General features: G+C 45.4%; 4 protein-coding genes across 4 annotated transcripts; 2 read left to right on the top strand and 2 right to left on the bottom strand.

Moving 5' to 3' along the window:
* Positions 1–332: 332 nt before the first annotated feature.
* Positions 333–1,645, bottom strand: F4813DRAFT_398359 (GroES-like protein). Its single transcript, XM_049248039.1, has one exon. The coding sequence runs from the start codon at positions 1,498–1,500 to the stop codon at positions 493–495; it is 1,008 nt and encodes a 335-aa protein (XP_049103801.1). The 5' UTR covers positions 1,501–1,645; the 3' UTR covers positions 333–492.
* Positions 1,646–4,096: 2,451 nt separating this feature from the next.
* Positions 4,097–4,944, top strand: F4813DRAFT_174595 (uncharacterized protein). The gene has a single exon (XM_049239228.1). The coding sequence runs from the start codon at positions 4,241–4,243 to the stop codon at positions 4,748–4,750; it is 510 nt and encodes a 169-aa protein (XP_049103800.1). The 5' UTR covers positions 4,097–4,240; the 3' UTR covers positions 4,751–4,944.
* Positions 4,945–5,370: 426 nt separating this feature from the next.
* F4813DRAFT_398355 (AAA domain-containing protein) lies at positions 5,371–9,077 on the bottom strand (the record flags this gene model as incomplete). Its single annotated transcript, XM_049248038.1, has 3 exons — positions 5,371–7,371; positions 7,489–8,966; positions 9,027–9,077. 3 exons carry the CDS (start codon positions 9,075–9,077, stop codon positions 5,484–5,486), a joined length of 3,417 nt encoding a protein of 1,138 aa, XP_049103799.1. The 3' UTR covers positions 5,371–5,483.
* Positions 9,078–10,985: 1,908 nt separating this feature from the next.
* Positions 10,986–12,924, top strand: F4813DRAFT_345905 (uncharacterized protein). Its single transcript, XM_049241806.1, has 2 exons — positions 10,986–11,876; positions 11,955–12,924. The coding sequence occupies exons 1-2, from the start codon at positions 11,336–11,338 to the stop codon at positions 12,773–12,775; spliced, it is 1,362 nt and encodes a 453-aa protein (XP_049103798.1). The 5' UTR covers positions 10,986–11,335; the 3' UTR covers positions 12,776–12,924.
* Positions 12,925–13,548: the final 624 nt, after the last annotated feature.

Below are 13,548 nucleotides of genomic sequence, written 5' to 3'. Positions count from 1 at the left end.
AATACGGACATATGCTCTAAACTAAGCGCGAAAGGTTGACCCTGAAAGTACAGTGCCCTTGCGTCTATTCTCATCAGCTTAAATTTAAGACCGATTCTGTACTATGGAAATTGGTAACCGGGTACTTCCTTTTTCTCCGCTGACAAAGAAATAAAAGGGTTCATATATTAAGCCGAACAATAAGATGAAAACGCACTAAACAACTGATCTTATACACGAAGATCTCGTCACTCTTTTAGCTGTATCCTGATAGTGCTCGTCTTCGAATTTGATTAGTTCGCTTGATTTGAATATTCTATCTATATCTCACTGTGTTCCGTCAATCATGGAACCGATAATTTAACCTATTAAGGGATGAATAAAATGCGTAATTGCTTAATACCAAACAAGTTCTTGGCTGCTCGATACTAAAGCATGTAAAAATCAAGAAGTACTACTAAGTTACCTGACTCAACTACCTAAGTACCTGATATCATATAACTACAGGCGATTTTATTCGGCTTCCACGACCAACTTTTTTGATGAGACTCCCTTCTTGAAGATATCTAATGAATCTTGTATGCCGTCAAGGCCCTTCCTTGACACCACCTCTGGTGCTGGGGCAACCTTGTATGCCCCTCCATGTAATGCATCCCTAAAGTATCCGCCGAAAGTGACGAGGCGCGTCTCTGCAAAACGGTCATCGCCCCCGGTTCCAAATGTGAACTTGGCTGTGACACCCTCTGGGACGTCTTCGGGTGCTACGGGGTTGGTAGAAGCGACAAATGGCTTCTGCTTGGACTTATACGCGACTTGACAGGCTTCGGCTACGCTTCCGGCAGCCATGTATATTCCGACGCACACACCCTTATCGAGCTCGGCGGCAACGTCATCGACGATAGTGGGACTGTTACGATCGAAGACTTTGTCGGCTCCGAGGTTTTTCACATAATCGAAGTTGCTAGCGGAGCAAGTAGTGATTACTCGGAAACCCGCACCTTTGGCCAACTGGATACCGTTGCTGCCGCAGGCTGAGCTGCCTCCCCAGACCAAGAGCGACTTATCAGTGGAAGCAGAACTTAGAGTAGGGAAAGGTAAACCAAGATAGTCTTTGCTGAAGAGCGAGAAAGAACAGGTAGTGAGACACAGAGGAAAGACGGCAACTTGGGCGTAAGATAATGAGTCCGGAATCTTTGCAGTGACTCTTTGGTCAAGTATTACATAGTCCTGGAAGCCGTTATTTGCGGTAAAGCCAAAAACGCGATCCCCGACCTTGAAATTAGCCGCGACACTAGAACTAACAGCTTCGACAGTGCCAGAAACATCCTGACCAAGGATGATAGGGTACTTGAACAAAGGAAATGCCCTGTCCTGGATGATGGCGTCGCAAGGATTGATAGCCCAAGCGCGGACTTTGATTAAAAGCTGATGCTCCTCGAGTTTAGAAGGAATCGGGCTTCTGCGGATGACCCCTGGTACGCCGGGTTTGTCCTGCCAGAGGGAGCGGTTTGTAGCGGGCATCTTTGCAACTACGATCGCCTTGCAAAGGTTGAGAGTCGATATTGTAGATGTAAGTAGGAATTGGAGCCAGTGAACTTAAGAGAAGATAGAAATCCGATACTAGGGAAAGATTATAATCTAAGGTGTAATAAATAGGAGTTTTGGGGCTTCTAAGGCTTCGATAGTACGAAGCTGAATATATTTTATACTACGACTTGAAAGACGGTACGTAAAACTTGATATCAAGGAGAGTAGGTGGTAAATAGAGAAGATACGGAGATTGCGGGCGGACTTTAGTGCGTAATTACGCTATACTAATGTGACTTGTCTGCCTGCCTGTCTGTCTGTCTGTCTGTCTACCTAGGTATGTAGGTAGTTACCTACCTGTTACGTATGTAGAGTGTAACGGTGTGTTTTATATCATTTTATATTATTTTGTAGCTATATAGGTACCTATTTGTCTCATGTCAAGCGAAAAACTAGCTCTATTCCGGCATTCTAATCGTTCCTCACGTTATTGTTGTGTTAAGGCTTTAAAAGTGTACTCTACAACCCTAGTCAGTTTGCACGTCCAGTGGGCGTTAACAAATTCATCATCATTTCGAGTGTTATAAGTGATTCCAGTGTAATTATCCCTCTTTACGTAGCTCAGAATAACCATAACTCATCAAACCTGCCGCAAGAAATAATATCATTACTGGGTGGTCATATAGAGGAGAGAGTATGCTGCGAGAATATTCTAGTTTAGGGCCCGATACCCTATGTCGTTATCGACTAATATTCTTGTAAAGTGGCGGGGGCAGGGCTGCTGTACCTGTTTTAGCGATGTGGCTAAGAGGATACATACCTCTAATACTTCATGGGAGGGTTCTGTAGACTTTCGCATTGATAGGTATCCAATAGCTTTGTGCCGTTTTGAATTAGATGTTGTCTGGGGGTTGATTAAGATACCTAATATCCTCGGATGAAAGGGGGTGGCTAGTTCTGTGGCATATGCTTGTGGCACTTTAAACTTAATTACGTACCTCTTTACCTTAGGTACGTATAGGCACTCGGGAATATTTATTACCGTTGATCTTCTTTATAGGTACTTAACACTTTACTTTTATACCACCATGGACTTTTACTATCGCTCGTGATATTAAGAACGTACATAGGTCGATCCTTCATCTAAGCAGTTGTCGCGTACCTTAGGTACCTACCTACGTATCTAGGTAGGTGCGGATAAATAAATTAAAATGACTCGACCTTACACAATCTTAAAGCTTAAAGCAGTTGCGTAATGATTGTAAAGAAGTTACGTTCTAACATGGTTGCGAGGAAGGAGGAAGAAATCACTCAAGGTAGTTTCATAGGTACCTCTTAATACAAGGGAAGGTGTTGTTAAATAGAAGTTACTGTCGTTATTTAGGTTGTTGTAGTTGGTAACAGTTTCTAGAGTAATATTAAAGGTATTGATACATATATTGTTGTTCTTTCCTTAGACACGATCACAGCACCAATATTGTCGTGCCTTCCTCATGTATGATCACATTAGCAAACATGCTCAATGGGCAATATACTTACACACCGCCCTCTACCTCTTTTTCTAACACTATATAAATATGGCCCCTCCCACCGGGTTTCAAAAAAAATCTAATAACAACACTTCATCATCAAACTAAATTTTCAATACCAACATAATCTTCGATACAATACTACCTACCCAACTACCTATGCATATGTATACCTACCGCATCACTACTATGCATCAATACCTATTACTTTACATCATTACTACTATACATGATAACACCTTGTACATAACACATCATAACATCACAACTAATCTAATACCCCCTAAGGTAAGTGGATACGATTATCTGGCATCTGATTGAATGATTTACCTCATCTTGTCAATTTATTGATTTATTGGAGCTTGAAGCTGACGTATGATTTCTATAGGACCCACAACCTTCCGCGGTCGTACTTGATCGCATTGATTATCTAGTCCATATGGCATTACATTCACCTCTCTACCAAATCCTTAACCGACCAACATCCGTCTCATAGAAATTCCCGACAATACTTCAACAATTAGTTGAGGCCTTGGTAAAATTTCTCTCAAAGGTTCTATTTCGTAAGTTTAGTATCACTTCATAGCATTGAACACCCCCGGTGTTAAGTTAGATTAATATGCTAACCTACGCATCTATTACGTTACAGTATTCTAAGATCCCTGCCCGTAGGGCTTTTACAAACCGTCATATTGTTCTTTGACTTACTCTACTCTGTCAGGATTCTAGACGAGACATCTAGAGCAAAGGGGATGATCTACAAGAATCTCGAAGACGAACGCCGCGTCTTAAAGACGGTTTTCTGTAGCTACTGCCTCGATTGGGGCCACGAAAGTAGGCATTGCGCCGAAAGGGCAAAGTGTACCAGATGCTATGAGATTGGTCACGCCACGTCGTCGTGTCCCGCGATCAAGTGACTGAACTGCGGCGAGCTGAGACACCTCCTTATAGACTGTGACGATTCTCAACTAGTTCAGGCTTGTTGCCGCTGCGGAGGCAGCTATCTTCAGGTAAACTGCACCGAGAGCCCGGAAGTCTACTGCACCGACTGCAATAGCTTAGGACACTTCCCCGGAAGGGACCTTTGCCAAACCGCCCGGCAACTTTCACAGCAGCAGTAAGACGTGTTGTGGGGTAGTTCTACGGAGAAGGATGATGAGTGGGCTTTGGGGGAACGGTAGGAATGATGTACGCAAAATTCGGAGATGAGCGTTCACAGATTCCTAGGTACCTTAGGTACCTCGGAAGCCCTACTAGCCCTTGGATTGGTTTGGGTGATGCAACCACCAGAGAACCAACGAATACCACCCTTTTGGCAGAAAGTACTCGAGTTGGCCAAGACACCCAAAACACCCCAACACCACCAACATGGTGGAAAGACAGTACCTGAAACTATCGCTGATGAAGATGTAGAAGAAGAAGAAGAAGAAGAAGAGAACCACGAAAACGATCGTGAAGAAACGCCCCCTAGCGCATACGAACACGAATCCGAACCCGAGCGAATTGTCATCGAGGAAAGTGATGACAGCAATACCGAAGATCTCCAAACCGAGATAGACGCGATGAAGGAGTCCATAAACAACACTCTCGAAGAAATACTCGCCAACCAAAAACTCATCATCAAGCGCCAACAACAGCAAGGAGACAAACTCGCGAAGATCGAAGAAGCTCTACAAACCCACTACAAAATAAAATCCGAGGTTATATCACAATAAACAAGGACGAAGAGGAGGACGACAAAACCATAGAATACGTTCCACCGAAGACTTGGGCAGGTCAAACAGCATCACCAACACCGACACCAAAAAGAAAAGTAAAAATACATATTCGAACCCCTAAAAGAGCGTAGATCTCTGACGATGACATGGCTTAGGTCTTAGACAATGACATGAGTAAAGTGATGTGGACATCACCATCTTTTTGCGAAAGGGGGCGTTGATGAGATCCTACGATAATGATTAGTCAGTTATTAGTCATCTACTGATAAGGAATTAACTTAACCTAGCTTAGTTACATCTCTTAATAGATAGTTACCTAGGTAAAGAAGACTTGATCTTCTTTCTTAATACAACTTCAAGTTTCCACTCACCATAACTCCTAGCATTAGGTACATGTTTGCCAATCTTTAATGCACCTTACCCTACGTTAAACGAACTTCTCGTCTAGCTAAGAAATAGTGTGGAAATTGACGATGTTTATACTTGCTCACCCTTGTGCTATGTTAGAAATTGACAATTACTCTTATAACCCCTTTGTCTAATGCTTACTAAAGCTCCTATATTTTTAATCGTGACGATGCTACCTAGTCAAGCACTAATACATATATGCATAGGAGGTAGGTACCTACTGAATTTTCCCTAGACGTCAAGGTGACACTTTGAATCCCGAAATAAGTACCTTGCAGGAGAGATTCAACAATATCTAGGTCCTTGGATGCGCATCCTCCTATTAGCCAATATTATAGCGTCTGCTACACTTCGCCCTTTCGGCGCAATGCTTATTTTCGTGGCCCCAATCGAGGCAGTAGCCACAGAAAAGTGTTTCTAGGACACAGCGTTCGTTTTCAACGTGCTTGTAGATCATATACAGATGCTTGGTCAACGAATTCTTGGCCTTTTTTTCTTGACTCGCGAAACTCGACCTGTTCATCAGTATGATCTCTCCTTGAATACTGCGTGTATGCGCAGTCGCGCCGAGGCGTGCGTTTCCGGTAAAGCCCGGGCCTTCGGTACGTGTGTAGTCGACGATGACGAGGTCTGCTTCCTCGCCGTGGAAGCTATCTACTGTGCCGACGCGGACCCTCTTGGCTATCGTCTCAGCAGTGGTGCGAAGGCGAGACGCTAGCACTTCTCGACGACGGAGAACAAGCTGTATCTCCTCGGCCTGCGCCTTGTAGTAAGACATAACGGCGATGGTGCCGGGACGCTTGCCGTCTACCGATGTAAAGGCAGGATAATTGATAAAGAATTCGAGAATTTTGAGTACACAGTGGATATGATATTCGTTCCTGAATGACGTGCCTACACTCTTCTCGTGAGAGTTGGTAACGTCGACGATGACACGGGCGCTTCTGCGGAGGCCGGTCAACTCGCTGATCATGCTACGGACGACCTGGACAGATGGTGGATAGCGATCCTTGACGCCGGACTTCATCAAATCGTTGTAAAACCAGGCACTTGGACTCTCCTGCAAGTCTCCGTGTTGTCGGTGATTATATAACAACCAGGGGAGAGCGGCGCCGCCGCGCTTGATCCTGCCCAAGCACGATAGGCCGGTTTGATTGTCGAAAGCTTCGGGCGCGTCCCTACGGTAGTTAGTTACCGGGACATGCTGCCAGGGGTCGCCGAGTAACATGAAAAGTTTCGCCGATGGGAACGAGGAGATGGCCATGATTGTCGTCAGCTCTCTCATGCCCGCATTCTCGCCTACGATGACTAGGGTCGGATGAAATTCCCGTCTGAAAAGGATACTGCGGGCAGTGGAGGGAGTAGCGAGGACGATATCGGCTTCCCGCAGTTTGGTCTTGTAGATATAATCGACTGAGTTTATACCCTCGCTAACATGCCCGTCCGAGGGACTGAACGAACTGTATTCCTCTGAGCAATTCTGGACGTGTAGCAAAGTAGAATTAAAACCCTTGGAGGCTGCTCTCTTCGCGTCCTGCTCCGCAAGCTGATGGAATTCGTCTAAGACTGGCTTGGTGAGATGCTTGTCTATGGTATCGAGCTTGTTCGGCATCTGGCTGGAAGCTGGTTGACTCAGGGTGTCAACCGCCACTCTAATATCCGTAGATGTTGTATAGACTCTTTCTATACGGGGGAATGTGTGGGAAGGTGCTCTGTATTCCTCGAGCGAGCGCTTGAAGCTTAGTTCATACTTGTCGAGAATCTGGTGCTGCTCTGCTAGGATTAAGACTTTGTTGCGAGAACCAGGGGGAGATTGCTCTGCTAGGTGCATCAGGGCGTAAAACTTGACGAAAGTCGATCTGCCAGATGCGGCTACCCCTGGAATTACTGCTAGCCCACAGGGAAGACGCTTCATATGTTCGCTAAATATTTCCTTCTTAGATTCGTCAAAGTCATCGTACATCGATTGTAAGTGGACTGGCGCCGTACCGTCCAGAGCACGCAGCATCCCCGGAAATATGTCGAAGTGGTTGACCAGGGAGTCAGGTTTAGGACTTTCCAAGCCGGGTAACCATCTGTAGATGTCTAGTGCCAATGGGCTAGGTACTGGATTCCCGCGTCGTGTGGAAGCGGGATGTTGGATCTCCTCGTGAGCTTCCATTTCCTGCTCAAACGTCTTCGGGACGAACTTAGGTGTAATAGTACAGGTTCTGGCGTTATCTTTCGTCAGCATCCGTTGGATGTAGTCGCCGTAGTTCTCTCCCTCTGCTGCGCGCTGGAGGTTAAAGTTGGCCCTCCTCTCAAGTCCACCGCATGATTCGTACTACGGCTCGAGCGGGATCTTTGCGAGGAAGACTCTGAATGTACTACCGAAGAGATGGAAGAGGGTATCGGTTGCTTGGGCATTCCACGTTGCAAGCTTGCGTTCTATAGTCTTGTCCTTGACTTGGGGCATACGAAGATAGTTCTTGTGCTTCGCGACGAATTCTCTTAGATCCAGGATGTTCACTATACGCTCAGACATAGAGAATCCTGAATAAAGCTCTTCTAGATCGGTTCGTATAGCCTTGGTCTTCTCAGCACCTATCCATCCCGCATCGTTGATCACGTTGCAATAATTGACAAAGTCTTCGGGATTCATTGCCAACGGCTCTTCGGGATCTTCGTGCGCAATTTTGTCTAGTACTTCGGGTAGTTCTTTGGCGATATCGACGTCATATGGTAGGTTCTTGGTGCGCTTGGCTCCTAGGACCTGAATTTCGCATTCCGTAGCTGAGCTTTGGAGGCGAGTAAAGCCAGGACTTACGCGGACGACGACTGCAACGGTTGAAGGGTTGCCTAAGTCATTGAGGCTCTCCGGCGGGACAAGTATGTGACATTGAAACTCTTGTCCTGTCTCATCGCTAAGAATTTGAGCACGAGTTGCATTGTCGATGGTACCGTAGGCCTGGGTGATCTTGAACTGCCGGTCGTCGAAGAATTTGGTAATGGATCCTATAGCTGGAATATGAGGTCTTACGACATTTCGGGTGCCTTCGGGGGCATATTCTTCATCTAGGATATTCCGGATATTGATAAACTCCTTTTCAGGAGAGCGGGCAAACCAGCGAGCGAGCGGATCTGATACTATGCCCGAAACTAGGGAGATAGCTTTGAAGACATTGAGGTTTCTTGACCCTGTCGCGAAGCAACTGCTTGGCTGAATTGTGACGATATCTTGTAGACGGTCAGGAAATTGCTCTGTGGCAGCACCTCGGTCTTCGCCAACCAAGAATGTAATCTCACGAGGAGTGTCGGCACTGACCGAATCAGCAAATTCTTGAAGCTGTCGGATTTGTTCTTTCTCTGTCTCGCCTACTAGCCGAGCCTCTTCGTAATACAAGAGTGCTCTAGATAATCGAAATGATAGGCGAAGTGAGCCCGATGACGCCTGGATAGGACTTTCGTAAAGGCTAAAGGGGTTGAAACTCTGATTCAAATAGGACGTCGTGGCATCCTGTGATAGTCTTGTGCAAGACACATGCGAAATGGATTGGAAGTAAAAATCCATCGCAGCAACCCAGATATTTTTCATACCATTCTTTTCGGGTTTATAATTGCGATACATAGTCAGTTTGATTAAGTGATATGTATAGGGATGAGCAATGAGCTTGAGTTTGAACTCAAGTTGGTTAGTCGCAAGTCTACCGAACTTTAGGAGATTGTCATCCATGTCTCGGCTCAAAGGGGCGGCCTCGAGAATAACGAGACAGGAAAGGAGACTACAGGGCATCGACTGTTCAAGGTCCGTTCTGTCGTTACGGGCCTTGGATACCATTGTTAGCAACATCCTACCTACAAAATCTTGGAACAAAGGGATACTTACACGATCCGGGTCATTATGACCGGTAGAGCTTGGGTGTCGAGAGATATCCATGTTGCTTAGACGAGGGTTGAGTAGAGACCTCCCTGAATACGATTAGCCTTCTGCAAGAGAAACAATACTGATATTCACGAGTCCTCAGGATATCTATGGATATTTGCGGGAGGATAGTGCGAAGAATATGTTGGAGTAGACGTCTGAGATGACGAAGACTTACCTCAAGTTCAGCTTAACCAAGTGTGGATGTGCTTGATACCTTAGCCTATAATAAAAAAGAAAGTTAACGAGTGTGATTTTTTGTTGATGAGTGATGCGTGTTTAGTTACCTCTAGGTACCCAACTTAGGCACGCTTTCGAACAATGTCGTTGGGAAAGTCAGTGAAAACGTTGAGAGGTATTTGTTGTGTGGTAAATAAGTCGGTGAGAGGTTCTTTGTAAATGTAAACCAATACAAGGGGATGGACAACCTGAAGAGGCCCGTAAAAGTCTTTTAAGATGTCCCCTTAGGTGCCTTGCTATGTATTGAAAGAATAAAATTAACCCTAGCCCTAACCAGATCGTGCCAGCGGCGATCTAACCTTGTGACCAGGAGAGTGTTAGATAAGTAGTTTCGTAGGCAAGACAGTTGGGAAGTTGGGCTCTGATATTTTTGCGGCTGCGCTCTCATTTTAGGGGTGCCATTTACGCTGCTGTTACGGACGTGTCATCTATATAAATCTAGTCCACCACCAAGATAATACCCTTCCGTTGAGCTCTCGTCTCCGTCTCTGGGCTTTGTATCGACTTTAGCGAAGTAAGGTTTTCAGACCTTGCTGTATTCTATATTCTCGCAATAAACTCTAAGGCTAGATTGTGAAACTCGGTAACTCTACATAGGCACCAATACTCTTCTTTCTAGACGTCTCGTATACCTAAACTCTTGGACAGTTCGATTGCTGCAGTTCTTGTAATAATGTAGTCCGTCAAGGGTTACACACCGGGCCACCCGCCACTCCAGTATACTGACCACGACTATCACATCCACGATTCATCGATATCCTCATCAAGTCAAGGATTATACTAGCTTTTCTCGTAAGGGTGGGTTTCTAAAGCCTCCTCTTTCCCTTAGTAGCAGCTCTCTCGCAGGCCAATGCCATAATATCCCTTGACTTGCTGCAAGCAATTTCGGCGAAGAAAACGGTGGACCTCATATTCACGCTCACGCAGCACGTAGATGCCCTCAGCGGTTATTGGAAGGTCATAGCCGGAACCGCACATTTCGAAGAAGGGATAAACTTGAGCGTAGCATGCGATGAAAATAGGAATTACTTGAGTAATTTAAAGAATGAAAACAGAATAAATTTAGTTAATACGACAACGACGGTGTGTAGAGGAATATGTGTTGACTGAATCAAAAGCCAAATGTTTTTCATTACTGCCCTGTTTAGTTAATTGATGGAACTAGATTTCGATTAGTACTGCTTGGCTGTGATCGTGTTTTGTTATTTTTTATTTCATATTGTAGTCTATACTCTTTATATCAGTAACCCCTATTATCTCTTTTGGATGGACAAGCCAATACATCATTCATTATATGCTATATCACTAGGCGCAAGAGAAACTTATAAAAGGATTCGGATGGTCTAAGCCATCATGATAAGCACCCCCTTTTAAGGATTCATAGGTTGTTTTTCATCGATATCACCCTCTCCTACGTGTTCGTTATTTTCATCCCGCCTATCAGGCTGTTTGGCTGCGGATGGACTGTACAGTACGGTGTGTGTGTGTATTGAAATAATTATATTCACTGGCTTCACAAGTCCCCATTTCCAAGAGGTAAATGTATTAAGGATTATAGATCCATTTAAGGTCCGTTTTACAGCTATGTAGGTAGGTACCTAAGGTCGTTGAAAAACATCGTTGGGCTAGCATTATGATATAGCTTATACGGCAGGAGAGGAATTAACCTAAAGTATTTACTCCAGTAATTGTCGTGTTCTTACACTTTTCTCTTAATCTCGATCAAAGACCGAGAACGTAAGAATACTGACACTCGTTAAGACCTGTTGCTATAAATACCAACCTATCCATTTAGCTGCGGCTGACGTATTATTTCCTTTAGAGTAAAAAGAAGATTGGTTCGTAGTAGCCGGGGATTCCCCGCCTCAGGTGTTCCTGGCTTGAACTGATGCACCCTATTAATCCTATCTACCTTAGCAGGCAACAGGCAGCAGGCTGATGCCTTGATATCTTGTCCAAGATAAAACCCTATCCAGAAGCGTATAGTTTCATTGAATTTGTTTCAAATAGCTTCTCGAAATATTGAATCAATCATGGTACGAGGAGTCAGCCAGTTTCTGAAAACCTACCGGAAGAGGACGCTAGACGAAACGCCACCGCCAGCGTCCGTGCCAATTGATCCTGCGCGCCGCAAGATGGAGCAGAGGGTGCCGCTCGCTTGTGAGATTCTCGACCATCCGGACTCGATTGACTCTCAGTTGCAATCCCCTCTCTTTAGAAAGCTCCCCAGAGAGCTGCGCGACCTGATTTGGCGCTTCTCTCTAACGCGGTACGAAGATCTCGATTGTCTCTACGATATCCGGAAGCCCTATGCTAGGCCCGGGCAAGCTGCCCCGCTACGGGTAGCTGTTCAGTTGCTTCTAACGTGCCGGGCCGTATACGTCGAAGCCTTTCTTACGCCCTTTCAAGTCAACCCCATAATGGTATTCCACGGCGACGACAACGATGTTCCTCCGGGTACCCCGCTCATGCGCACGACGGAAAATCAATTTCTATGCAGGAAGCTAAGATTCTGGCAATTTGCGAATATATCATCCGTTGAGACGACACTGCAGCAGATAAACTTGGAAGGTGGTGAGTTTAGTCCTGAATACCTCGGCATTGTCCGTTGAAGGATGCGTATTCTAATTCAGCTGCTGACGCGAATATCAGGTGGACTCGAGCGAGTGTCTCGTCTGGTCGGAACGATAGGTCGGCACCACGGGTATGAGAGTAGAGGCTACGCAGTTACAGGTTACGCATGTTTTGTGTCGCCTACTGAGCCTAACAGAAGCACTAGCGAGGCCGACTCGAAGGAAGAATATAGTAGCCAACTGTCATCTCTACCGAACCCACTTGTCGGTAGAAAAATTACTCGTTTATCTATCCGCATGTCTCGCACCGACTGGTGGGGTTGGGAGAGTATGCCCGGGGGGGATGAAGTATCTCCTTCGGAGAGACTCCGTCTAGAACCTATGATTAATGTCACAAACCTCTGGAAGAGACCTGCCAACTACTTAGCCATGATGAGAGGGTATGAAGCGCGGAAAGCAGGTAACGAGCCTGACTTCCAACTGGACGATTTTGAAAAGCAGGGCCGCTGGGGCTCTCAGATAAGAGAGTATTGGCCAGACCTCACAACGCTCGAGCTTGTTCTGGAGACGTTTTCATGCAAGAAGGATCAGCTAGATCAAGTCGTGCAGTGTGCTAAATTGTGGACGTTCCCGCTAGAAGACGGATTCCACCTTGTGTGGGATGGTAAAGAAGAACTAATCCGATGGCGTGGTGCTCAGTCTTACAAGTATGAGCATCAAGACTGGTTTGAGGTTTATAACGTACCTCGAGGTACCGAAGCGCAGAGTTCAACAGCGATTCGATGGAGGCCTTCTCAAGGCAATGGCGGGGGTGATACCAATAGCCAGGAATTCATTATCCAGACATTGACTTTTGAACGGAAAAGAGCTGGGGACTATATCAACGCGGACAGATCTTAAACGTCGCGTGAGAGTAGAGGAATTTGGGTCGAGCTCAGGGGCCGAGGTAAAACTTGTATCTAATTTTGATATATAATTTTGATTTCTAGACTTTAGTGTCCAAGATCTAGCAGATATAACATCAGATATAATATGTCATTTATTACGATACCAATACTTAGGCAGTTCGACACAGATCTAACCCTACTAAGTGTGCTTCCTATAGTGCCTAATCAGTTAAACCAGGTGTCTACCTAGGTAGGTATGAAGTGATTTCTCCGATTACCTAACCACAACTCGTAATTATTACCTCAAGTGATCCACATACTATTATATACACCTAGGTCGTTGATACCGGGGTACACGTGACTGATTGCATATAATACGTAGGTAGGTAACACAATTTATATTATTTCTATTCCAAGATGTCGCTTATTAAAATACGTAAGCAAGTCTGAATTCTGAATACCAAACCAAGTATGAGGCTGTGAAGAAGCGTATGCGAGAATCTCGTTAGCTATGACCTCACGAAGCAACACGGCAATAACACAAAATTCAATAACACAAAATCCAAAGCCTGCTCTGGCTATACTACATAGGTACATACCTAGGTAGTATGTACCTATGTATGTAAGCCAGGGGCTTATTCCACCGAGGATAACCTTGGCTACCCCGCATAATTACCTAAAAGACTGGGGCATTCCCCGCACGCAACCTCGAGCTTCCCCAAAAGAGACACCGTCACCCGGCTGGGGAAGTAGTTTTCCATTCGTATCCGAAGAAATCAGAAGCGG

This window comes from Daldinia decipiens, assembly GCF_022478715.1.
Source record: "Daldinia decipiens strain CBS 113046 unplaced genomic scaffold F4813scaffold_3, whole genome shotgun sequence".
NCBI classification, from domain to species: Eukaryota; Fungi; Ascomycota; class Sordariomycetes; order Xylariales; family Hypoxylaceae; genus Daldinia; species Daldinia decipiens.
The sequence above is the reverse complement of the archived record's forward strand: the minus strand, read 5'-3'. Positions and strand labels throughout refer to the sequence as shown.